General features: G+C 43.6%; 1 protein-coding gene across 1 annotated transcript; it reads right to left on the minus strand.

Annotated features, from left to right (window-relative positions):
- Positions 1 to 278: 278 nt before the first annotated feature.
- On the minus strand, positions 279 to 25,371 carry LOC311116575 (adenylate cyclase type 3-like). The gene is made up of 20 exons (XM_084157430.1): positions 23,491 to 25,371; positions 22,086 to 22,235; positions 14,811 to 14,953; positions 14,550 to 14,661; positions 14,205 to 14,332; positions 13,756 to 13,914; positions 13,200 to 13,365; positions 12,710 to 12,829; positions 12,112 to 12,254; positions 10,279 to 10,440; positions 10,105 to 10,192; positions 8,811 to 8,927; positions 8,190 to 8,458; positions 7,873 to 7,954; positions 7,541 to 7,699; positions 2,356 to 2,502; positions 2,042 to 2,155; positions 1,381 to 1,507; positions 1,152 to 1,276; positions 279 to 654 (listed from the first exon to the last, which is right to left on the minus strand). Exons 1-20 carry the CDS (start codon positions 24,163 to 24,165, stop codon positions 472 to 474), a joined length of 3,369 nt encoding a protein of 1,122 aa, XP_084013556.1. The 5' UTR covers positions 24,166 to 25,371; the 3' UTR covers positions 279 to 471.
- Positions 25,372 to 25,593: the final 222 nt, after the last annotated feature.

Genomic DNA, 25,593 nt, shown 5'->3' on the forward strand with positions numbered 1-25,593 from the left:
AACAGCCATGATGCATCTGGCTTGAGTGTGTCGTAAGGATGACATTGTAGGTAAGTCGCTCTGGATAAGAGCGTCTGCTAAATGACTAAAATGTAAATGTAGTGAATACATGAATGTGTGTTTGTCAGACGGTGTGTGTCTGAATAAGAGTGTGTGTAAATATGTGTGACTATACAGTAGTGTGATATGTGTTCATAAGTCTGTAGTGCAAGTAGCTGAGCACTATTTTGAAAAGCTTAGTAGTTTGCAAAAAAAAGTATTTGAACAGGCAAGGTGGGGGTGGGGGGGGGGGGGGGATTTGGTTGCAAATCTTCTCTCTTTGCAAGATGTTAATATCCTCTTACATACTTTGCAATTCTGAAAGATGGAGTGTTGGTATACAAGCGTTAATTCAGATCTCACTTATACATTAGAATGTATATTTCTGATTATGTGCGTGCGTGTGTGTTTCTGTGAGCGTTGACACGCAGGTCAGGAGTTGTCCACCACTTGGTGTGGCAGGGTGACCGAGGAGCCGTTGATGAAGGAGCCCTGTTTTTCTCGACCCTTCAGAAAGTAGGTGAGCAGCTCTCCTTTCCCCTTCACAAAGATGGGTCCCCTCCTCACAAAACGGAATCCGTACTCCTTCAAGATGTGGTAGCAATCTTCCACCACCTGGTGGCAGCAGAATCACACAGAATTTTAGGTGATGAATCTCCGCATGCATACAGATCCAGCCAACACTTATGTGTTTTCTGCCCAGATTTGGTCTACTTAAAGCTATTCCCTGATGTCAAACCCCACAATCTAAATAGTAATTAAACAAAGTAAGATTATTCTTGTGTTATTATAGCCATCTGGGAGAAAATGCCTGTGTTCCAGGGCAACTACATTGCAGTCAACCAATGGTTGCATGCCACATCATCGACTGCACGGTCGGGTATCAGTTTGCTATATCTGGTTTTGAGATCTTGCAGGTGACTGCAATGTAGTCAGCCTGGAACGCTGCCACTATCACTCATTGTAGGATATCAAGTGCTCCTGCTCAGTCCGCACCAGAAATCAGGTACATCAACGACCTTACAGGCCAATGTGCTAGAGCTATAGCTGATTGTCACCTCACTACTTATCACATCCTGCATCTCATCGCACCCTGTATGGAGAGGCCTTACCTGGACGTTACCCATGACCCCTGTGGACTCCATGCGACTGGCCACATTCACAGTGTTGCCCCAGATGTCATAGTGAGGCTTCCGGGCTCCAATCACTCCTGCCAGCACCCCCCCTTTATTCAAACCTGAGGAGTGGAGGAAGTATGGGATATATGATATGCATGCAAACTAGGATACGCTCTCCATTCTCCTCTCACCTTAAAATATATGGCTGAAGGTTAGCACTGACCTATGCGTAGCATAAAGTTGTTGAAGGACTGGTAGTTGATGTTCATGAGCGTGACCTTCATGGCCAGAGCAAAGTCAGCCAGATCTGCCAAATGCTGCCAGCGCTCTCTGTCATTCAGCTCCTCTTTCTGCACAACACAGCACTCTACCTTAACCATCTTCATCAAGTTAAGTGAATTCATTTGATCATCACCACCGCTACGATCATCATCACCCATAAAATTAACATATCCTCTGTAAAAGATCAGTCCTAAAGCTCTTGAATACATTTCTGACCTGCTACCACAAACAATATAAGATTCTCTAGACTGAGTTCATCAGGAGTTCTCTGATGTTTTGGTAAGGAGTTTACATGGCTTAGTGTTATTCAGGAGTTATCTGCTGTTTAGCTATAGGAGTTCACATGATGATGTCATACTATAGGAGTTTACAAGTTTATCTGACGCTATTGGAGTTTACATGATTATCTGATGCTATTGGAGTTTACATGATTATCTGATGCTATAGGAGTTTACATGATTATCTGATGCTATAGGAGTTTACATGATTATCTGATGCTATAGGAGTTTACATGATTATCTGATGCTATAGGAGTTTACACGGCTAGTTTAAGCCTCCTCTGACCCAGACCCAGTGGCTGATGACCATGGTAATGAGCTAACCTTCAGACAGGCGTAGCCGTTGCTGACGTCGGGAGTGACCCCTGACGCTGCCATGTAGGTGCTGCCAATGGTTTTGATCTTGGTGATGCAGCGGAACTGAGACTCGTCCAGGAGCTGTCAGAGGTTAAAGGTCACGGGTTGAAAAGTAAAGTCTCAAAGTGTTAGGCAGTATCTTTATTTCCTATACAGTGGGCATGCATGGGGAATAGGGAGTCATAACATACAGTACTTCCATTGTTATAGCAAGCTAGTTTCAACATTTGCATGACTGTTACAATTCACAAAACGAAATTATGGATTTATGAGCTTCTTACACTGTCAAAATCGGAGATGATTTCGTTGAGGAACCTGAGGCACTCAATCCCCCCATTGTTGATGCTCTCCTCTGTGTAGAAGTCAGAGAAGTTGGGGATGGAGGCGAACATCACCCCAATCTCATCATATGACTGGCTGTACAGCTCCTGGAAGGGGTTTATATTTCAGATTAACAGATGTACAGAAATAGGTAACTCAAGAGTATAACTCCAGGAACTATACATGTAATTGGTTCCACTTCACATTGAGTGCCCTAAAACCTATGTATTTACTAGGGCTGGCACAATTACCATATAACCGATGGTTATGGATGAAGACCGTCATGAAAATGAAATAACTGTCATAACAGTATACAGTTGAAGTCGGAAGTTTGCATACCCTTAGGTTGGAGTCATTAAAACTAGTTTTTCAACCACTCCACAAATTTCTTGTTAACAAACTATAGTTTTAATGACTCCAACCTAGCTCCTGAGTGGCGCAGTGGTCTAAGGCACTGCATCGCAGTGCTAACTGTGCCACTAGAGATCCTGGTTCGAATCCAGGCTCTGTCGCAGCCGGCCGCGACCGGGAGACTCATGGGCGGCGCACAATTGGCCCAGTGTCGTCCAGGGTAGGGGAGGGAATGGCCGGCAGGGATGTAGCTCAGTTGATAGAGCATGGCGTTTGCAACGCCAGGGTTGTGGGTTTGTTTCCCACGGGGGGCCAGTATAAAAAATAAATAAAAAAAAGGTATTCACTAACTGTAAGTCGCTCTGGATAAGAGCGTCTGCTAAATGACTAAAATGTAAAAAAAATGTAATGTAAATGTTTTGGCAAGTCAGTTAGGACATCTACTTTGTGCATGACACAAGTAATTTTTCCAACAATTGTTTACAGACAGATTATTTCACTTAATCACAATTCCAGTGGGTCAGAAGTTTACACAATTCCAGTGGGTTAGTATACACTAAGTTGACTGTGCCTTTAAACAGCTTGGAAAATTCCATGACTTTAGAAGCTTCTGATAGGCTAATTGACATCATTTGAGTCAATTGGAGGTGTACCTGTGGATGTATTTCAAGGCCTACCTTCAAACTCAGTGCCTCTTTGCTTGACATCATGGGAAAAGCAAAAGAAATCAGACAAAATAAAAGTTGTAGACCTCCACAAGTCTGGTTCATCCTTGGGAGCAATTTCCAAACGCCTGAAGGTACCACGTTCATCTGTACAAACAATAGTACGCAAGTATAAACACCATGGGACCACGCAGCCGTCATACCGCTCAGGAAGGAGACACGTTCTCCTAGAGATGAACGTACTTTGGTGCGAAAAGTGCAAATAAATCCCAGAACAACAGCAAAGGACCTTGTGAAGATGCTGGAGGAAACAGGTACAAAAGTAACTATATCCACAGTAAAATGAGTCCTATATCGGCATAACCTGAAAGGCCGCTCAGCAAGGAAGAAGCCACTGCTCCAAAACAGCCATAAAAAAGCCACACTACGGTTTGCAACTGCACATGGGGACAAAGATCGTACTTTTTGGAGAAATGTCCTCTGGTCTGATTAAACAAAAATAGAACTGTTTGGCCATAATGACCATCGTTATGTTTGGAGGAAAAAGGGGGGACGCTTGCAAGCCGAAGAACACCATCCCAACTGTGAAGCACGGGGGTGGCAGCATCATGCTGTGGGGGTGCTTTGCTGCAGGAGGGACTGGTGCACTTCACAAAATAGATGGCATCATGAGGAAGGAAAATTATGTGGATATATTGAAGCAACATCTCAAGACATCAGTCAGGAAGTTAAAGCTTGGTCGCAAATGGGTCTTCCAAATGGACAATGACCCAAAGCATACTTCCAAAGTTGTGGCAAAATGGCTTAAGGACAACAAAGTCAAGGTATTGGAGTGGCCATCACAAAGCCCTGACCTCAATCCTATAGAACATTTGTGGGCAAAACTGAAAAAGCGTGTGCGAGCAAGGAAGCCTATAAACCTGACTCAGTTACACCAGCTCTGTCAGGAGGAATGGGACAAAATTCACCCAACTTATTGTGGGAAGCTTGTGGAAGGCTACCCGAAACGTTTGACCCAAGTTAAACAATTTAAAGCCAATGCTACCAAATACTAATTGAGTGTATGTAAACTTCTGACCCACTGGAAGAAATAAAAGCTGAAATAAATCATTCTCTCTACAATTATTCTGACATTTCACATTCTTAAAATGAAGTGATGATCTTAACTTATCTAAGACAGGGAATTTTTACTAAGATGAAATGTCAGGAATTGTGAAAAACTGAGTTTAAATGTATTTGGCTAAGGTGTATGTAAACTTCCGACTTCAACTGTGTGTGTGTGTGTGTGTGTGTGTGTGTGTGTGTGTGTGTATATATATATATATACACACACACACACACACACACACATACACATACACATACACATACACATACACACATACATACATACATACATATACATACATACATACATACATACATACATACACACACACATACACATACACATACACATACACATACACATACACATACATACATACATACATACATACATAGTGCCTTTGGAAAGTATTCAGACCCCTTGTCTATTTCCACATTGTTAGGTTTCAGCCTTATTCTAAAATTGATTTCCCCCCTAAATCTACAAACAATACCCCATTATGACAAAGCAAAAACTGATTTTTATAAATTTTGTATTAAAAATGTATTAAAAATAAAAAACTGAAATATTACATTCACATAAGTATTCAGACCCTTTACTCAGTACTTTGTTGAAGCACCTTTGGCAGCAATTACAGCCCCAAGTCTTCTTGGGTATGACGCTACAAGCTTGAGTTTCTCTCATTCTTCTCTGCAGATCCTCTCAAGCTCTGTCAGGTTGGATGGGGAGCATTGCTTCACAGCTATTTTCAGGTATCTCCAGAGATGTTAGATCAGGTTCAAGTCCGGGCTCTGGCTGGGCCACTCAAGGACATTCAGAGACTTGACCTGAAGCCACTCCTGCGATGTCTTAGCCATGTGCTTAGGGTTGTTGTTCTGTTGGAAGGTGAACTGTCGCCCCAGTCTCAGGTCCTGAGCGCTCTAGAGCAGGTTTTCATCAAGGATCTCTCTGTACTTTGCTCCGTTCATCTTTGCCTCTATCCTGACTAGTCTCCAAGTCCCTGCCACTGAAAAATATCCCCACAGCATGATTCTGCCACCCCCATGCTTCACCGTAGGGATGGTGCCAGATTTCCTCCAGTCGTGACGCTTGGCATTCAGGCCAAAGAGTTCGATCTTGGGTTCATCAGACCAGAGAATCTTGTTTCTCATGGTCTGAGAGTCTTTAGGTGCCTTTTGGCAAACTCCAAGTGGGCTGTCATGTGCCTTTTACTGAGGAGTGGCTTCCGTCTGGCCACTTTACCATAAAGGCCTGATTGGTGGAGTGCTGCAGAGATGGTTGTCCTTCTGGAACGTTCTCCCATCTCCACAGAGGAACTCTTGAGCTCTATCAGAGTGACCATCGGGTTCTTGGTCACCTCCTTGACCAAGGCCCTTTTCCCCAGATTGCTCAGTTTGGCCGGGGGCCAGCTCTAGGAAGAGTCTTGGTGGTTCCAAACTTCTTCCATTTAAGAATGATGTAGTGTGTTCTTGGGAACTTTCAATGCTACATAATTTTTTTGGTACCCTTCCCCAGATCTGTGCCTTGACACAATCCTGTCTCAGAGCTCGATGGACAATTCCTTCAACCTCATGGCTTGGTGTTTACTCTGACATGCACTGTCAACTGTCGCACCTTATATAGACAGGTGTGTGCCTTTCCAAATCATGTCCAATCAATTGGATTTACCACATGTGGACTCCAATCAAGTTGTAGAAACATCTCAAGGATGATCAATGGAAACAGGATGCACCTGAGCTTAATTTTGAGTCTCATAGCAAAGTTTCTGAATACTTATGTAAATACGTTATTTCTGTTTTAAAATTGTTATACATTTGCAAACATTTCTAAAAGCCTGTTTTCACTTTGTCATTATAGGGTATTGTGTGTAGATTGCTGAGGATTTGTATTTATTTAATCCATTTTAGAATAAGGCTGTAATGTAACAAAATGTGGATTCAGTCAAGGGGTCTGAATACTTTTCGAAGAATATATATATATATATGAACGACCAGCTGACTGAAGACGGAACGGCCGGCCATTCGTGCGGTTGAGTCAGTTTCTGCTGTAACATGGACACTACAACGTGATGAAACTTTGTTGCTCCTTGCTAAAACATGCAAGATGTTGTAGCAAACAAGTCTTTCGGTTGCCTAGGCAACACCCCACTCCCTGCAGCAGCAGCACATGCAGTCAGGAGCAGAGGAGAGGACTGACCAGGTGAATCCAGGTGAAAGCTATGATCCCTTATTGATGGCAGCAGTTAAATCCACTTCAAATCAGTGTAGATGAAGGGTAGGAGACAGGTTAAATCATTTTTAAGCCTTGAGACATTTGAGACATGGATTGTGTATGTGTGCCATTCAGAGGGTGAATGGGCAAGACAAAAGATTTAAGTGCCTTTGAACGGGGTATGGTAGTAGGTGCCAGGTGCACCGGTTTGAGTATGTCAAGAACTGCAATGCTGCTGGGTTTTTCACGCTCAACCGTTTCAAGAATGGTCCACCACCCAAAGGACATCCAGCCAACTTCACACAACTGTGGGAAGCATTGGAGTCAACATGGGCTAGCATCCCTGTGGAACACTTGACACCTTGTAGAGTTCCTAATGTTTGTACACTCAGTGTACACTCATGTTTTGTACATTTATTATAATTGTTTTGTTATTCGAACGGTTATAATGGTGAGCACGGTCATTTGGCTGACTAATAACTGTCACCCAAAATTCCATGACCGCCACAGCCCTAGTAGTTACATTGTAGCTACAGGGCTATAAAGTGTTGGTCTCATATGCTCCTAAATGCATTTACAGGGTTACATATTAGTTTCAAGGACACAATATGTGCTTCAGAAGTAGCTAGAAAACATATAGGCCCAATATACAGTATCTCAATCAATTAAACAAATATTTTCAGTGCTACCAATAATTCCTTTTAATTTAGAGCCCTGGGTTCGGTGTGTAAAGTGCCATGGAAACGTATTTGCCCCCTTTCTGATGTTCAATATTTTTGCACCGCATCTACATTAGTGACGCTGTCTCACCTCGTCCCTTTTCTTAGAGCCCAGGAAGTGGCGTGCTACGTGCTCTGGCAGCATGTTAGTGACCAGCGCCTCGTTCCAGCGCCTCATCTCATACACCTTCTCCTTCTGCTCATGGACCTCAATCTTCCACAAGAACAGAGTTCGGGCTAGCTTCTCCACCTACAGTCGGGGACAGGGTGGCAGGAGACAGGAAAGAGGTTCAAATAGAGGTGGAGAGGTTAACAAGGATGGAGGAGAAGCAGAGAAGGCTGATGTGGAAAATAGAGAAGGTGGTGATGACTTAGTGAGGTTGGAAGGTAGATAAGTAGTAGACTTCTGCCACAGTAACTTACATGTCGAGAAAAGTAGTAGAAGCTGATCATCATGATGAAGATCATCACGGTCATGGCATATTTAGAGGGAACCAGGTAAGACCTAAAAATAGAGCACAGAGATAATCAGAAATCACAGACATGCGCACATTGTTTACAGAACAACAATATCACACTAAACATGACAATCAGAGTTGGGGTCAATTTCATTTCAATTCAGTCAACTGAAATTCCAATTTCAGTTTTACTAATTGAAAAGAAATGATGACCACACATCCATAAACTGATGACCACCACCTATAACACCACAACAGCCATAACACCACAACCACATCCACCTGTAGTCCTGGAAGCGGGCCATATCGTAGCGGTCAAATATGTCCCTCCAGCTGTAGATGTTGACGATGCCCGTTGCTATGGTGATGAGGAGCATGAGTGTGACCTTGACCATGTGGCTGACCTGCACCAGCATGGTGGTCGCCATGAGTGCCAGCACGGCGATGTAGCTGTAGTACTTGGGGTTGTCCAGACAGCCCTCGGCTCCGGATTGGACAACAGAGGAGGGAGGGGCCATTGTGGCATTTCCCGAGGGACGGGGACAGCTTAGCTACAGGGCGTGGACAGAGAGGGGATAGAGGCCAAATGTCAACGCAAGATCCGAGCCACCACTCAATCGATTTCTAGTGCTTCCTCCAAACTTACCTGGACCCCTTTTTAAAATCCTTGGTTTCACTCCCATCTTGTTGCTTAATTATGAATTTAAAACATTCAACTGCAATGTGTGCTGTTGCATTTGGACAGTGTGCATGCATGTCAATACCAAAAACAGACCTTTAAGTCAAACCCAGGTTTATGGGAAGGCTTGTGTGTTGTCATGCTACTGCAGAATTCAACACCAGAAAGCCACCGTTCTTATCGTTGCGATTGATTCTACTGGACTAACGATAAGCGTTTCTCACCATGTCCACAATGTCGGCCATGGTGAGGATGAAGATTGCTGCCATGGCCCATGTGTTCCGTGCCCAGCGGGTGTGGTCGATCCATGTGGAGAAAGACACCAGCCTCTTAGGGAAAACCTAGGAAGAAAAATAACATGTTGGTCATCAACAGTAATATCATTAACCAGTCACCTGAACTACCAGCAATATCTTGATCATCATCATCATCATCTTCACCACCATTGTTGTATTGATGTGGTTTTGAGTAATGTTTTACAACAATGACACCTGTGGTATATGTGGGGCAATGGCGGAACAACATTAAAAACATGTTAACTCTGATTGATGGTGAGGGTCGTCCTTGCTAGCTGTAACCAACGAAGTAATACAATTGTAATCATCGTAATCATGTTCAGTTTTCAAATGCATCATCAGATGGAAACCATAGTAGGGTCAGGGAGTTTGTCGTAGCCTCCCTACTGTTATTTTATTTTACTTCTGCTCTTTTTTTCTCAACACTTTTTTGTTGTTTTATTCTACTTTTTTATAAAAAATAAATGCACTGTTGGTTAAGGGCTGTAAGTAAGCATTTCACTGTAATGTCTGCACCTGTTGTATTCGGCGCATGTGGCCGATAAAATTTGATTTGATTTGAGTTCATCTGTTTGTGTGTGTGTGTGTGTGTGTGTGTGTGTGTGTGTGTGTGCGCACGCACACACACACAGTGCACAGATACAGTACATGGGGTTTAAAACCCTTGTGGGCAATGTGGGGATGGGGAGGAGTGTTGCTGTTAGGGTGACAGTAGCAGTCGATAGTGGTAGCTACATAACTACATAGCTACTTAATAGCAGTCAATAGTGGTAGCTACATAACTACATAGCTACATAATAGCAGTCAATAAATGTGACTTTCCATGACCTGGCTCATGAGGTTAGATCAAAAGTGTTGATGCGTGACATAAGAACGAACGTATGGGGTGCTGATTAGACACATTTCTACCTCATTCAGCTTACGTAACATTGGGAGGGTACTGTATGTACACATCAAATGCACAGCACCATGAGACGCTTACCATATCTAAGTTACTTAACTACGGTATGCTGATCCACTATCACAACTATGTTATTTTTACTCAAGAGGACACCACAACAAATATCTTCATATCTACGGATTTCTTATGTTGTGGAAAATGTTCTATGATAAATTAGGATTTGGCTGTGGGTTAACTGTTGCTCGCTCTGAAAGGATAGCTGCTCTCTGGTTGGATGTTGAGCGAGGTGTGATAGTGGAGCGGGGGGGAAGGGGCACTCACTCGAGGGAAGATGGCCGCCAGAGAGCAGACGGTGAGGACGAGCAGCAGGACCTCTCCCACAGCTAGGGTCACGTAATTTGCTATCATCCTGTCAACCGCAAGAACACACAGAACATAAGGGAACACGAGACAGAGAGAGAGAGAGAGAGAGCGAGAGAGTTTAGGTAAACTCACCGTGGGTCTATGAGGACCTCCATGGCTGCAGTGAACAGGAGCACTACACAGGAGCAGCTGAAGGCAGCCCCGCTCTGCTTCTCCTTTTCTACAGAGTAGCGGGTCTCCAGCTCAGGGTCCACAAAGCGCAGGGACAGACAGTTGGTGCGTTTCCCCTTCAGACTGACAGGGCAGATGGAGACAGGGTAGAGGGAGGGATCACACGGTCTGTCTGCTCACATAACAGAGGATTCATACCTGGCTGCACATGGCTCACTCACACACCCTCTGCTACTGAGGTGTTTCTCTATGACTGACTATCACACACACACATACATACAGTTGAAGTCAGAAGTTTACACTTAGGTTGGAGTCATTAAAACTTGTTTTTCAACCACTCCACAAATTTCTTGTTAACAAACTATAGTTTTGGCAAGTCAGTTAGGACATCTACTTTGTGCATGACAAGTAATTTTTCCAACAATTGTTTACAAACAGATTATTTCAATGTGTCACAATTCCAGTGGGTCAGAAGTTTACATACACTAAGTTGACTGTGTCTTTAAACAGCTTGGAAAATTCCAGAAAATGATGTCATGACTTTAGAAGCTTCTGATAGGCTAATTGGTATCATTTGAGTCAATTGGAGGTGTACCTGTGGATGTATTTCAAGGCCTACCTTCAAACTCAGTGCCTCTTTGCTTGACATCATGGGAAAATCAAAAGAAATCAGCCAAGACCTCAGAAAAGAATTGCAGACCTCCACAAGTCTGGTTCATCATTGGGAGCAATTTCCAAACGTCTGAAGGTACCACGTTCAGGAAGGAGACGTGTTCTGTCTCCTAGAGATTAACGTACTTTGGTGCGAAAAGTGCAAATCAATCCCAGAACAACAGCAAAGGACCCTGTGAAGATGCTGGAGGAAACAGGTACAAAAGTATCTATATCCACAGTAAAACGAGTCCTAACCTGAAAGGCCGCTCAGCAAGGAGGGACTGGTGCACTTCACAAAATAGATGGTATCATGAGGAAGGAAAATTATGTGGATATATTGAAGCAACATCTCAAGACATCAGTCAGGAAGTTCAAGCTTGGTCGCAAATGGGTCTTCCAATTGGACAATGACCCCAAGCACACTTCCAAAGTTGTGGCAAAATGGCTTAAGGACAACAAAGTCAAGGTATTGGAGTGGCCATCACAAAGCCCTGACCTCAATCCTATAGAAAATGTGTGGGCAAAACTGAAAAAGCGTGTGCGAGCAAGGAGGCCTACAAACCTGATTCAGTTACACCAGCTCTGTCAGGAGGAATGGGCCAAAATTCACCCAACTTATTGTGGGAAGCTTGTGGAAGGCTACCCGAAACGTTTGATCCAAGTTAAACAATTTAAAGGCAATGCTACCAAATACTAATTGAGTGTATGTAAACTTCTGACCCACTGGGAATGTGATGATAGAAATAAAAGCTGAAATAAATCATTCTCTCTACTATTATTCTGACATTTCACATTCTTAAAATAAAGTGGTGAACCTAACTGACCTAAGACAGGGAATCTTTACTAGGATTAAATGTCAGGAATTGTGAAAAACTGAGTTTAAATGTATTTGGCTAAGGTGTATGTAAACTTCCAACTTCAACTGTAGATACACACAGGCTGGCAAAATTCAGGGAAGTTTTAATAAATTCCCTGGTTTCCCAAAAATTCCCGGTTGGAGGATTCCCGGAATCAGGAGGGAATAAGCATGAAATCCGGAATCCTCCAACCAGGATTTCAGGATAACCAGGGAATTTATATAAAGTACCTGGAATTTTGCAACCCCACACACACCCTCACTCTCACTCTTTCTCTACTCACGCTTGTACGGTTTCTCTCTCCAGCAGTGCCTCATTGAGCAGTTTGTTGAGCTCCTGTTCGTTCTCTTGGGCATCAATCACCCTCTCAGCCAGGTCCCGCAGTCTTAGCCTCCGCCGAGGGTTGGGGAACGAAGGGTTCACCACCTGGGGTCACAAAAAGGTCATTACACCACACACTGGATGCACCCCGATTCTCCACACTTCTTCTAAAGTGTGCACTTGCACACTCTCTCTCATGGATGTAACAACGGTCAAAACTCTCTCCAGCCAATGCTTACACCAATTCAATGCTTTTAGATCCATGATGGGGAGTGTGCAAGTGCACACTTAATGAGAAGGGGGGAGAATCTGGACGTAGCCACTCTTCATTCAGGTTTGAAGTGGAGAAGGTAGCACACGTTGGAGCAACTCCTGTCTTGGAGACAGCAAAAGTATTTGGAGGTTTTTGTACCAGCCCAGCGCTAACACCCCTGAATAAACAAATCGAGGTCTAAATACAAGACAATGTTTAGTTAATCATTTGAATAGGTGTGCTAAACACTTCTAGGACAGAGTTGCAATCCTGTGTGTTAGGGGTTCCAGTAAAGGTCATACGTTACCCGTGTGTCCAGCTCCTCTGGCTCGTCTGGTGTGGTGCAGGCTGTGTGGACACTCCCATTACACTCAGTGGTGTTGATCAACAATGGAGAGTTCCCATTGGACGACATCACAGATAACTTCTGATAGGAAACGAAGAGACAGGAAGGAGGAGAGAAGAGAGAATGTGAGGTGTGTTACAGTTGCTGTGGTGTGTTGACCGGAGGGATCTGGAGGAAAAAATATTGACATTTTTGTAATGCTTTCTTTTACAGCCTGTTGTAAGCTGTTACTTACCTGGTATTTTCACGGTATTAACTAGGAAACTATGCTGGTAATTACCTCAAAATTTAACAAAAGTGGTGACTGGTACCAAAGTTTGTTAAAGACAAAAGTTATTTCTTAGTAACTACTACCTGGTTGTAGAATAAAGGTTTACCGAGGTTTTATCTCAGTGAGACGAACCTGTAAGAATAAAGGTTGAATAAAACTAGGTATTGAGGCAATACTCACCACCCCGTTGATGCCGTTCTTTCCCAGGGGGCCCTTGGGCACCACCACCAGGTAGGAGTCGATGCCCCTCTCCTTCAGGTACTCACAGCGGTCGCCCCCGTTCCCCGGCTCCATATCAAACTCCCCGTGCAGACACTCCATGGTGGCCTGGGAGATGTGCACACGCCTGCCGCAAAGGTCAGGGGTTATAGGTTTGAGGTCAGAGAGCCTGGCCTATCAATGGCAGGCTGGGTGGGAGCTGACCCTATAACCTCCCTATGCAAACTTTAAATGATTCCTGCTGTCACCCTCTTTTTGATATACAGTACATCAACATTTCCTTACCTACTTCATAATTCATGACTTATTGCTAGCAATAATTAATTTTGTATAGGTATATAGGGTTTGTATTGGGCACAAACATATATGACAAATATGAGTTCATGAGGCAGGTCAATCTTGCCTGTGCATCATCTAAGGTTGTAGTAAAGATCTACAAATAGGGTTAGGGAAAATGTAATAACTTAAAACTAATGTAATAACTTAGACAGAGGGGTTTAAACCAGTTCCTTCTTACCCCGGTATTCCTCCCGCCTCCATCTTATTGGCCACGGTGACGTCAGTGGACCAGACGTCATACTGCCACCGCTTCTGTCCCAGGACGCCCCCCAGGACAGTGCCAGTGTGCACCCCCACACGCATGTCCACATCTGTCCCGGTCTTCTCACGAACATACCTATAGGACAACACAGTCACCGTGACACAGAGCCAAGAAGAACCACCCTAGTCAGTGTTTCCCCTACCATTCGATTTGCCTCCAGCACACCACATTATTCCTGCTCTGTGCAAATCTCAAATGACACCCTATACACCACAAGTACAGAAGGACCTCAGATGTGAACACGTCTGAAAAGGAGGTCATTCGGAATACTGAAAGGTTTGGACTTAAAAGCACATCAAACCTTAATAAAAAATATTAATTGCGTACAGTTTCTACAGTCCACATTTCCATTGGGTGCTACTCACGAAATGGCCTCCACCATGGCCAGGCCCATCATGATGGAGCAGGCAGCGTGGTCCTCTCTGTAGTCTGGCAGGCCACAGATGCAGTAGTAACAGTCGCCAAGGATCTTTATTCTCAACTGGTGGTATTTCTACACAGAAACAGAAACACACACACAGTGAGGTAGGGGCTGGAACATTCAAAATAAGTGATTTCATCTGTATGTGAAATTATGTGACTACTCATGTAAATGAACTTTAATCTATAAATAAATCTATGTTTAAAAGATGAGTATGAATACATGTCCACCAACATACATTTTCAGTCAGTAAGTAATATATTGATGTCTGTGTGTGTGAGTGACTCACGGCAGCCAGCTTGTCAAAGCGGGCAAACAGTTCATTGAGGAGCTTGACCAGCTCATGGGCACTGCATGATGATGACAGCTGAGTGAATCCCACAATGTCTGCAAACAAAATACTGCCAGAGAGAGGGGATACATGCTGTCATCACATCATCCTATTGGATATCCTGCCTCTTTGTTATATAGCATAGTATACTCTATAAGTTATTGTTCTCCTAGCCATAGGTCTATAGACTGTAGATAGAGTCTGGCTACTGAGTCTTACCTGACATTTTCGTGGCGATACATGTACATGGTGTTGAACTGCTGCATCTCCTTCTGTCCAGTCTGACTTGCTTCTTTCTTCTTCATGTCCTGTAACATCTCGTCTGCTATGTGCTTGGGCAGGATGGACAGCAAGAGACGCTCCTGCGGAGGACAGGGAGAGTGGTGAGGTTTCAGTGGATATGAGGAGACTCTAAAGAGCCTCAATAGACGCACGCACGGCTTACAATAAAGGCACTTAATTGTGTGTGATTGGCAGCAGAATCAATCAATGACTCAATCAGAATCAATAAAGATTCAATGACCTAATCAAACCACTTTCTATAACAAAGGAAACTGTCCATTGCCATCCCAAAGCATCCACTTCCAAATTATATCTACTTCTTTCAACCAATTGATCTTGGAAAAATAAATACCATAATGACTGACTACCATGTGCTCAAACAGTCCATTCGGAAAGTATTCAGACCCCTTGACTTCTTCCACATTTTGTTACGTTACAGCCTTATTCTAAAATAGATTACATTCTTTTTTCCTCCCTCATCAATTTACACACAATACCCCATAACGACAAAGCGAAAACAGGTTTTTAGACATTTTTGTAAATGTATTAAAAATAAAAAAAACGGAAATACCTTATTTACATAGGTATTCAGACCCGTTGCTATTAGACTCGAAATTGAACTCAGGTGCATCCTGTTTCCATTGATCATCCTTGAGATATTTCTACAACTTGACCTGTGGTAAATTCAATTGATTGGGCATGATTTGGAAAGGCACAAATCTGTCTATTTAAGGTCCCACAGTTGACAGTGCATGTCAGAGTAAAAATCAAGCCATGAGGTCGAAGGAATTGTCCGTAGAGCTCCGAGACAGGATTGTCTCGAAGCACAGACCTGGGGAAGGGTACCAAAGAATGTCTGCAGCATTGAAGGTCCCCAAGAACACAGTGGCCTCCATCATTCCTAAATAGAAGAAGTTTGGAACCACCAAGACTCTTCCTAGAGCTGGCCGCCCGGCCAAACTGAGCAATCGGGGGAGAAGGGCCATGGTCAGGGAGGTGACCAAGAACCCGATGGTCACTCTGACAGAGCTCCAGAGTTCCTCTGTGGAGATGGGAGAACCTTCCAGAGGGACAACCATCTCTGCAGCGCTCCACCAATCAGGCCTTTATGGTAGAGTGGCCAGACAGAAGCCACTCCTCAGTTAAAAGGCACATGACAGCCCGCTTGGAGTTTGCCAAAAGGCACCTAAAGGACTTTCAGACCATGAGAAACAAGATTCTCTGGTCTGATGAAACCAAGATTGAACTCTTTGGCCTGAATGCCAATCGTCGCGTCTGGAGGAAACCTGGCACCATACAGTGAAGCATGGTGGTGGCAGCATCATGCTGTGGGGATGTTTAACAGCGGCAGGGACTGGGAGACTAGTCAGGATCAAGGGAAAGATGAACGGAGCAAAGCACAGAGAGATCCTTGATAAAAACCTGCTCCAGAGTGCTCAGGACCTCAGACTGGGGGCGAAGGTTCACCTTCCAACAGGACAACGACCTTAAGCACACAGCCAAGACAACGCAGGAGTGGCTTTGGAACAAGTCTCTGAATGTCCTTGAGTGGCCCTGCCAGAGCCCGGACTTGAACCTGATCGAACATCTCTGGAGAGACCTGAAAATAGCTGTGCAGCGACGCTCCCCATCCAACCTGACAGAGCTTGAGAGGATCTGCAGAGAAGAATGGGAGAAACTCCCCAAATACAGGTGTGCCAAGCTTGTAGCGTCATACCTGAGAAGACTTGAGGCTGTAATCGATGCCAAAGGTGCTTCAACAAAGTACTGAGTAAAGGGTCTGAATACTTATGTAAATGTGATATTTCCATTTTTATTTTCTATAAATTTACAAACAAATCTAAAAACCTGTTTTTGATTTGTCATTATGGGGTATTGTGTGTAGGCTGAGGGAAAAAAAGTAAAGGTGTCTGAATACTTTCCAAATGCACTGGACATGTGACAATCACATCCCATGGTATGTATTAGAGATACGAAACCGCAAAATACTAATCCTTGTTGAATTAAGATACATTTTTTAGTACATGCTACTACTCTGATTTAGCCACTGTCTCCTTTATTCCTGACCCAGAGTTGGCTCTAGAAAATGTCTCCTCCATCTTTATTCCTCAAACAGATAAACAAGCCCCTTTTAAACAATTCAGAGTCAAAGATAGAAAACCAAGGGTTAGATCTTCAGAGCTATCCGAGGTCATTCAGATGAGAAATCAGGCCAAAGCAAGGAAAACGGACTGGCAATCTCTCAGACAATTGCGAAACAGATGTACTATCTCGATTAAGAAAGCTAAATCAAGCTACTTTTTAAGCTCTATCTCTGACTCTGCTGGTGATCCTTCAAAATTTTGGAAAACAGTAAATGCACTTAAACGTACAAATTCCTTTTCTTCCATGGTCCTGTCTGACTCTGGCATCATAGTTGAGAAGAATGGGATAAGTGATACTTTTAATAATACGTTTATCTTGGCAGGTTTATTATTTGCGAGAAATTGTGGTTTAATTGACCCTGGTCAGTCAATCAACTGCTCTTCTTCTGCCAGCCTCTAGCTGACTTGATGGCTAACCCATCAACTTCTAGTGAATCTTTGTTTTCATTTCAACAATTTACTATCTGTGATGTGCCCGGATGCCTTGCTTAAGACTGGTTAAAAAAAATCCACTGGGGCTGATATTCTTGATCAATTTTTTGCTGCAGCTCTCTGCCCCCGATTACTGAATCATTAACACATATTTTTAACCTGACAATTATATCTGGTACTATCCCCAAGGTTTGGAAGGCGGCCCATGTACTCGGCTGCATCCCTAGTTATAAATTATGTGGTTAACTGTATGGATAAAAGGCAACATTGTGCTGCCCACTTCATTGACCTGTCAAAGGCTTTCGATACTGCTGATCACTCATTGCTAATTCAGAGGCTTTCCTCAACTGACCTAGACCAGATTGCATGTAACTGGTTTAAAAATTACTTGACAGATAAAACTCAATGTGTATCTACTGATGGTGTTAAATAAGGTTTCCTGGATATTACGAAAGGTGTCCTACTGGGGTCGATTCTGGTCCTGTACTTTTTACATTAACAATATCAACAAAAAATGTTTACCTGCATTTGTATGTCGATGATACTGTTGTGTGCTATTGTCCTCACAGTTGACCAGGCTCGATTTGAACTACAGTCTGCCTTCATTGTATTACGGAAAAACTTTGACCTGGAATTAGTATTGAATGCAGGTAAAACTAAGTATATGTTGTTCTCTAGAGCACAGAAAAATAACTCTGATGATTTAAGCGTGCAATTTGGATGGTGTCCATATTGATTGTGACCCTGCTTACAAATATCTGGTTATCTGGATAGATTTAAAGCTGTCTTTTAAAAAGCATATTGATGAGTTAAGAAGCTGAGAATAAAAGTTGGCTTCTTCTATAGAAATAGGTCCTGCCTCTCACTAAATAGTAGAAAGCAGATTATTCAGTCTGCCACTTCATTAAAGTTGTTAGATGCAGTTTATCATAGCACACTGTGCTTTATTACAGCCAACAATTTTTGTACTCATCACTGCATTTATTTTTTCATTTATTAGGATCCCCATTAGAAACAGGTAGTCTTACTGGGGTCCGACAGAAAGTTGGTTGGACCTCTTTGATGTCATGTAGGTTGATACATTGCTATGTTTTTATTTAGAAAGCCCTTTTACAACAAGTCCGACTGTACCTAACTTCTTTACTGAACTTTAGACATACGAGTTACCACACCCGGTCTCAGGGATGGCTAACTCTGGAAATTCCTTTGGTTGCTACTGAGTTACAGTGGGGAAACAAATTATTTAGTCAGCCACCAATTGTGCAAGTCCCACTTAAAAATATGAGAGGCCTGTAATTTTCATCATAGGTACACGTCAACTATGACAGACAAAATGAGAAGAAAAAAATCCAGAAAATCACATTGTAGGATTTTTAATGAATTTATTTGTAAATTATGGTGGAAAATAAGTATTTGGTCAATAACAAAAGTTTCTCAATACTTTGTTATATACCCTTTGTTGGCAATGACACAGGTCAAAAGTTTTCTGTAAGTCTTCACAAGGTTTTCACACACTGTTGCTGGTATTTTGGCCCATTCCTCCATGCAGAGCTCCTCTAGAGCAGTGATGTTTTGGGGCTGTCGCTGGGCAACACAGACTTTCAACTCCCTCCAAAGATTTTCTATGGGGTTGAGATCTGGAGACTGGCTAGGCCACTAAAGGACCTTGAAATGCTTCTTACGAAGCCACTCCTTCGTTGCCCGGGCAGTGTGTTTGGGATCATTGTCATGCTGAAAGACCCATCCACGTTTCATCTTCAATGCCCTTGCTGATGGAAGGAGATTTTCACTCAAAATCTCACGATACATGGCCCCATTCATTCTTTCCTTTACACGGATCAGTCGTCAGGTCCCTTTGCAGAAAAACAGCCCAAAAAGCATGATGTTTCCACCCCCATGCTTCACAGTAGGTATGGTGTTCTTTGGATGCAACTCAGCATTCTTTGTCCTCCAAACACGACGAGTTGAGTTTTTACCAAAAAGTTCTATTTTGGTTTCATCTGACCATATGACATTCTCCCAATCCTCTTCTGGAACATCCAAATGCACTCTAGCAAACTTCAGACGGGCCTGGACATGTACTGGCTTAAGCAGGGGGACACGTCTTGCACTGCAGGATTTGAGTCCCTGGTGGCGTAGTGTGTTACTGATGGTAGGCTTTGTTACTTTGGTCCCAGCTCTCTGCAGGTCATTCACTAGGTCCCCCCGTGTGGTTCTGGGATTTTTGCTCACCGTTCTTGTGATCATTTTGACCCCACGGGGTGAGATCTTGCGTGGAGCCCCAGATCGAGGGAGATTATCAGTGGTCTTGTATGTCTTCCATTTCCTAATAATTGCTCCCACAGTTGATTTCTTCAAACCAAGCTGCTTACCTATTGCAGATTCAGTCTTCCCAGCCTGGTGCAGGTCTACAATTTTGTTTCTGGTGTCCTTTGACAGCTCTTTGGTCTTGGCCATAGTGGAGTTTGGAGTGTGACTGTTTGAGGTTGTGGACAGGTGTCTTTTATACTGATAACAAGTTCAAACAGGTGCCATTAATACAGGTAACGAGTGGAGGACAGAGGAGCCTCTTAAAGAAGAAGTTACAGGTCTGTGAGAGACAGAAATCTAGCTTGTTTGTAGGTGACCAAATACTTATTTTCCACCATAATTTGCAAATAAATTCATTAAAAATCCTACAATGTGATTTTCTGGATCTTTTTTCCTCATTTTGTCTGTCATAGTTGACGTGTACCTATGATGAAAATTACAGGCCTCTCTCATCTTTTTAAGTGGGAGATCTTGCACAATTGGTGGCTGACTAAATAAATTTTTCCCCCACTGTAGGTAAATCAGCTTTTAGTTTCCTTGCACCTTATTTGTGGAACAATCTTCAAAATGTTCTTAAATTTGATATTTTGGTGTCTCTAGGGAAATTCCGAAAGCTGATTGAGAACCATATTACTGATGAATGTGTATGTTTTTTCTGACCGTGTTTTTCTTTCTGCTTGCATTTTGATGTGTATTTTCTGTAATTTATGCAATTCAGTGCTCATCTGTAAAAGAGACCTTGGTCTCAGTATGACTCCCTAATAAAATAAAGGTTAAATAAAAAATAAAATCATCCAACGTACAAACATGATATATAATCACATATTACACAGTACATAGACATGGTATAATGGTCTGCCAAAATATCGGCCTATAACTTTTCTCCCTGTTAAAAGCACTTGTCTGATTGGCCTAAAACTATCACTCATCGCTACGTAAGGCTATCTGAACAGATTCCACCCTTGATGACCCAAGACCAGAAACATAAACATCGGAAAACACAAACACAAACACATCAGGCAAACAAAAGCCTTGAGTACACACACACACGCACGTGGAGGGAAGAAAACAAATAACGTGGCAGGGTTTTTCTACGTTCTTATCAAAACCTGAAGGAGAGAGTAAAAAAAAATAAATAGGTAAGCGAGTCAGCAGAATGATTACTGCGGACATCGTCTCAGGAGGCTGGTCGCCATGGTAACCTGCAGCGACCGGATGCTCCTTGATTGGCTGGCGGCCCTTGTCTCCCAGCAGCCCATGCTTCTCCATTAGTATTCTGGGAGTTTCTCCTCTCAGGGTCTTATCAGCCCTTCTCTCTCTCCCTCTCTCTTTTCCTCACACACACACACACATTTGCTCCCTCCTTCCGTTCCTCCATAATCACCCCTTTCCTCTCAGCCCTCTCCCTCTTTCTCAGCTCTCTATAGCAGTAACCGTCTGTTCCATAAATAGTAGCAATCAAGAATGCCCAATGGCCAAAGCTGTGAGACAGGGGGAGGGAGGGGAAATGACTGCTGACACAGTGCTAACTCAAACAGACAGACAAAATATGCACAAGCACACACACACACACACACACACGCACACACACGCACACACACGCACACACACACACTTAACTAGCTTAGTGTAAGTGTACAGTAACAGTAGATCAAATGGAGCTGTAGATACTAAGAATTGTGTTTAAATTCCCTTGGGCTTTAACATAAAACAAAACAGGTCTGAATCACAATCACATACACTACCGTTCAAAAGTTTGGGGTCACTTAGGCCAGTTTTATTGCTTCTTTAATCAGCACAACAGTTTTCAGCTGTGCTAACATAATTGCAAAAAGGTTTTCTAATGATCAATTAGCCTTTTAAAATAATTAACTTGGATTATCAAACACAACGTGCCATTGGAACACAGGACTGATGGTTGCTGATAATGGGCCTCTGTACGCCTATGTAGATATTCCATTTATTTTTTTTAAATCAGCCGTTTCCAGCTACAATAGCCATTTACAACATTAACAATGTCTACACTGTATTTCTGATCAATTTGATGTTATTTTAATGGACAAAAAAAAAATGTTCTTTCGAAAACAAGGACATTTCTAAGTGACCCCAAACTTTTGAACGGTAGTGTACATTCAAACCAGGGCACTACACTGGTACTGCAACACACTCTTTATTGCCACCCTCTCTAACCGATCACCCTCTGTCACTTCTCTCTCTCTGCACATGTTGTCTCCTGCCCTATATCGTGTATTCCCCTCTGTCCTCCCGCCATATGTTTTTACCAACACCCCCCCCCCCCCTCCCTCTCGCAGTCTGTCAGTCCCACCTGTTGCTGGCTCTGTTCCTCCAGATTGAGTTTGACCTCCAGGGACTGCCGTGCTTCCAGGAAGGCCTTGCGGTGTTTCCGGTCTGCCATGTAGTAGGACATGACGCCCACAGTGATGGCACACACATAGATCACTATGTTGGCCAGCAGCTGGAGAACACCACAGAGTCATTAGACACACACACTTACACACGAACAAGTGTGTAAGTGCACTATAACAAACACACAAACAGGCACGCACAGTAAGCCTTTCACTGTTAGTCTACGCCTGTTGTTTACGAAGCATGTGACAAATACACATTTGATTTGACACACCGATGCACGCACACGCACACACACTCTGAACCCTGTGGTGAGGACCCTTGTGTAGACTTATCATGACCTAGGCTAGTGGGATCTTACTGACTTTCTGCAGCCATGAATGTGGCAGACGGGCAAAAAGAAACCGGCACTCTAAACCATTACCAAACTCTTATAGGTTGCAGTAAGGTGGCTGCTGAGTTACATTTCAAACAAAGTTTGGATACTGCACTGTTCCCTAAAATGTTTTGTCATTGAATAACATTTAGATTTGCTCAGATTGAAGCTCCGATAGGGTGGCTGGCCTTTTAGTGGGCTGCCTGCCTCTCATTGGATTAATGTGACATTATGATAAAGAAGACATGAGCATACTGAGAACCAAAAACTGTGGACCATTTGAGAATAGTATTGATGTCAAACAAGAGAACGGCCTCTAAAATATCAAATATAGACAAATGACGAAACCACAGAGGCTTTTTAGTTGGTAGGAGACACTGAAACCTCAGTCTATTCTCAGCCTCTGCTCTGTCACCTAAACATTTGATACATTCAGCCTGTTTGTGGACTCATCAGTAATGCCTATTCATTGTAGGTACTGTAAGACAATTACAGGACATAATGTGACATAAATAGTACAGACTGTCATTCTAACAATATCTAGCCTCTTATTAAATGTGCTGTATATACCCTAGTAATTGCTCATCATTCCTTGAGTTGCAATTATGGCATGTGGCACTGTTCCTAGTTATTTTCTTTTATGAGCTACTTCACAAGATCTGTTCACCTCTCAATACCTGCCACCCTACCATCTACCTTACTCACCCCCCCCCCCCCCCCCCACCTGCCTGTCTCCAACTCCACCTGCAACTTCATCCAACTCCCATGTGTCCACCCACCCCAGCTGTTCCTGAACCACTCTCGCCCGTCTCCCTCTCCACCTGCAACTTCCTTCCCCTCCTGAAAGTGTCCTCAGCCTCAGACCCCACTCTTACCCGTCTCCCACTCTACCTGCAGCTTCAATCCCCATCCCCCCTCACCCACTCTCACTCCCCCCGCAACTCAACTCCCACCCAAGGTGTGTCCTCAGCCCCATCCCCACTCTCACCTGTCTCCCGAGGGCAGCCGCCTGGATGTCCTCCTGCTGCTGCTGAGCGATGGTGACCCCCAGCACCAGGGTGTGGACCCCACATGACACAGATGTGATCAGCACGATGGGCGTGAGCCGCAGGGGCAGTGTCAGGAAGAAGGAGAAGCTAAAGAAGGCCTGCCAGCCCACCGTGTCGCTGGCCTGGTGGAAGCGGGCATAGTTCAGGCCCAGGTAGCAGAAGATCTGGGCCGCTATGAGCACCCACAGAGCATAGGGCACCACACGTCGCGAGATGCGGTCGGGTAGCAGGCCGTAACGGCACAACACATAGAGTAGGATGTCTGATGCCAGGCCCACTGATGCCACCACCACAGAGGCCAGCTTTTCGCCTGTGTAGACCACGGCGCACATGACGATGATGTAGCTGTCAAACAGGGCAGCAAACACAACCAGAACCAGCAGGGTTTCGTGTCGCTGCCGCCGGAAATAGGTCTGATAGAGGTTCTCCAGTGACTCGGGTGCAAAGGTGAGGCGCATGAAGCGTGGGAGGCAGAGGCAGCACCCTTGGCTGCGAACCGTTACCTCGTGCGTGCGCCCCACGGCCTGGCCCGGGTCCGACGGTAGGGTCACAGAGCAGTCTGCCGAATACTCTGCCGAGTACTCCGGCTCTGAGAAGGCCCGGTTGCGAGGCATAGTGAATGCTGACTAAGTTTTGTATTTCTTCCTGTGACCTTGTTGTAAAAAAAGTGGAAATCTGTTTGTAGTTCTGCAGGAGGTGTAAAATTCCTCAAGGTGCTGTTGTAATGTTCAAAAGTAGGCCTACATTGTGCTTGCTCATCAGGTTCCCTTTTATTCTCCTGTGTGTAAACGGAACCCTTTGCCCTAAGGTGTCATGAATGTCCTTTAAATCACAGGTAGTGTCTTGATTGTTAGGCCCTGCACTTTGGAATAGCTTTGCTCACGTTTACCCAAAGATCCAATGTTCTCCAAATGTAGGCATAAGGCAAAAGGAGATTTAAAGGGTCTCCTGGACCATGTTAATTTTCCTCAAGTGAGCCCATGGAAAACTCACTAAGAATAAAGTGGAGGCTATAATGTAGCTTTGTTTCTTTTCTAATACAAAACTTTGTTTACATCGCCACCCTTCTGCCCATATTCATTGTATCAAGGTTGTCACCATTGTTCACATGGGGTTTCCATGGTGAAAACTCAAAGAAGTGAAGAATATGGGATGCTGTTTGATCATGAATTGTGGCCCCTCCACCTGAGATAACACCTGACCAGCAATCCACGTTGGGAAAAACTGTAGGGGCCTACAATTTCAATTTGGCCCCAGGGATTTTTAAGAACATTACTGGGAAATATGGACAGCCTGTGCAAGTTGTGCAAAAGAGGCCTAGATTCGTTTCTTCTTTGCAGTTGACAGACTGATACTGAGAGCAATGTCTGTCGGTCCCTAACAATATTTATCTTGAGAAAACTGCGCCTCTGTCCTCAGTTGATAATATCCCCGGAGCACTATGCAGGACTTCTGAATTTTACAGCGCTCACATGAAATAGGCTACATGTTGCGCTCTATGAAAAAGAGAAAAATATAGAACTTGTAAAATGGATGTCCAAAATGACACCATCGTGACTATCCATTTAAAATACTTAACAGTCTTTTTTGCTGTATTATTAAGCAACCCAGTTTTCCAGCCTACAGTATAGGGACATCATATTTCCATATTTCTTGCCCTCATTTACACATATTGATGAGTTTGTTGCCTGCGAGTTCATGGTTAAATCGTTTGGCTACATTTCTATTTTGAAAAGGTGCTAGAGGACTGCTATTGCCATACCCATTTAAATGATAGAATGACTGAAAATAATAAGCGTAATTATTTACCCATTCTGTATCCATTTAACACGTGGTAATGGCCAAAGATGAACGTGATCTTTCAATTTACGTTTTCATTCTCCAATGACTCGACGTTTTGCATCTCCTGTCTATCCTTTTTAAGATGCCGCCTGTGAACAGAGATTTTGTACCAGTTGCTGTAAAAACCATCCGCATATTGTTGCATCCGCTTACCGAGCAATGGAAAAGCCACTTTCGATATCCTATAGGTGGTGATCGCT

Source organism: Coregonus lavaretus (assembly GCF_964263955.1).
Source record: "Coregonus lavaretus genome assembly, chromosome: 3".
Taxonomy (NCBI): domain Eukaryota; kingdom Metazoa; phylum Chordata; class Actinopteri; order Salmoniformes; family Salmonidae; genus Coregonus; species Coregonus lavaretus.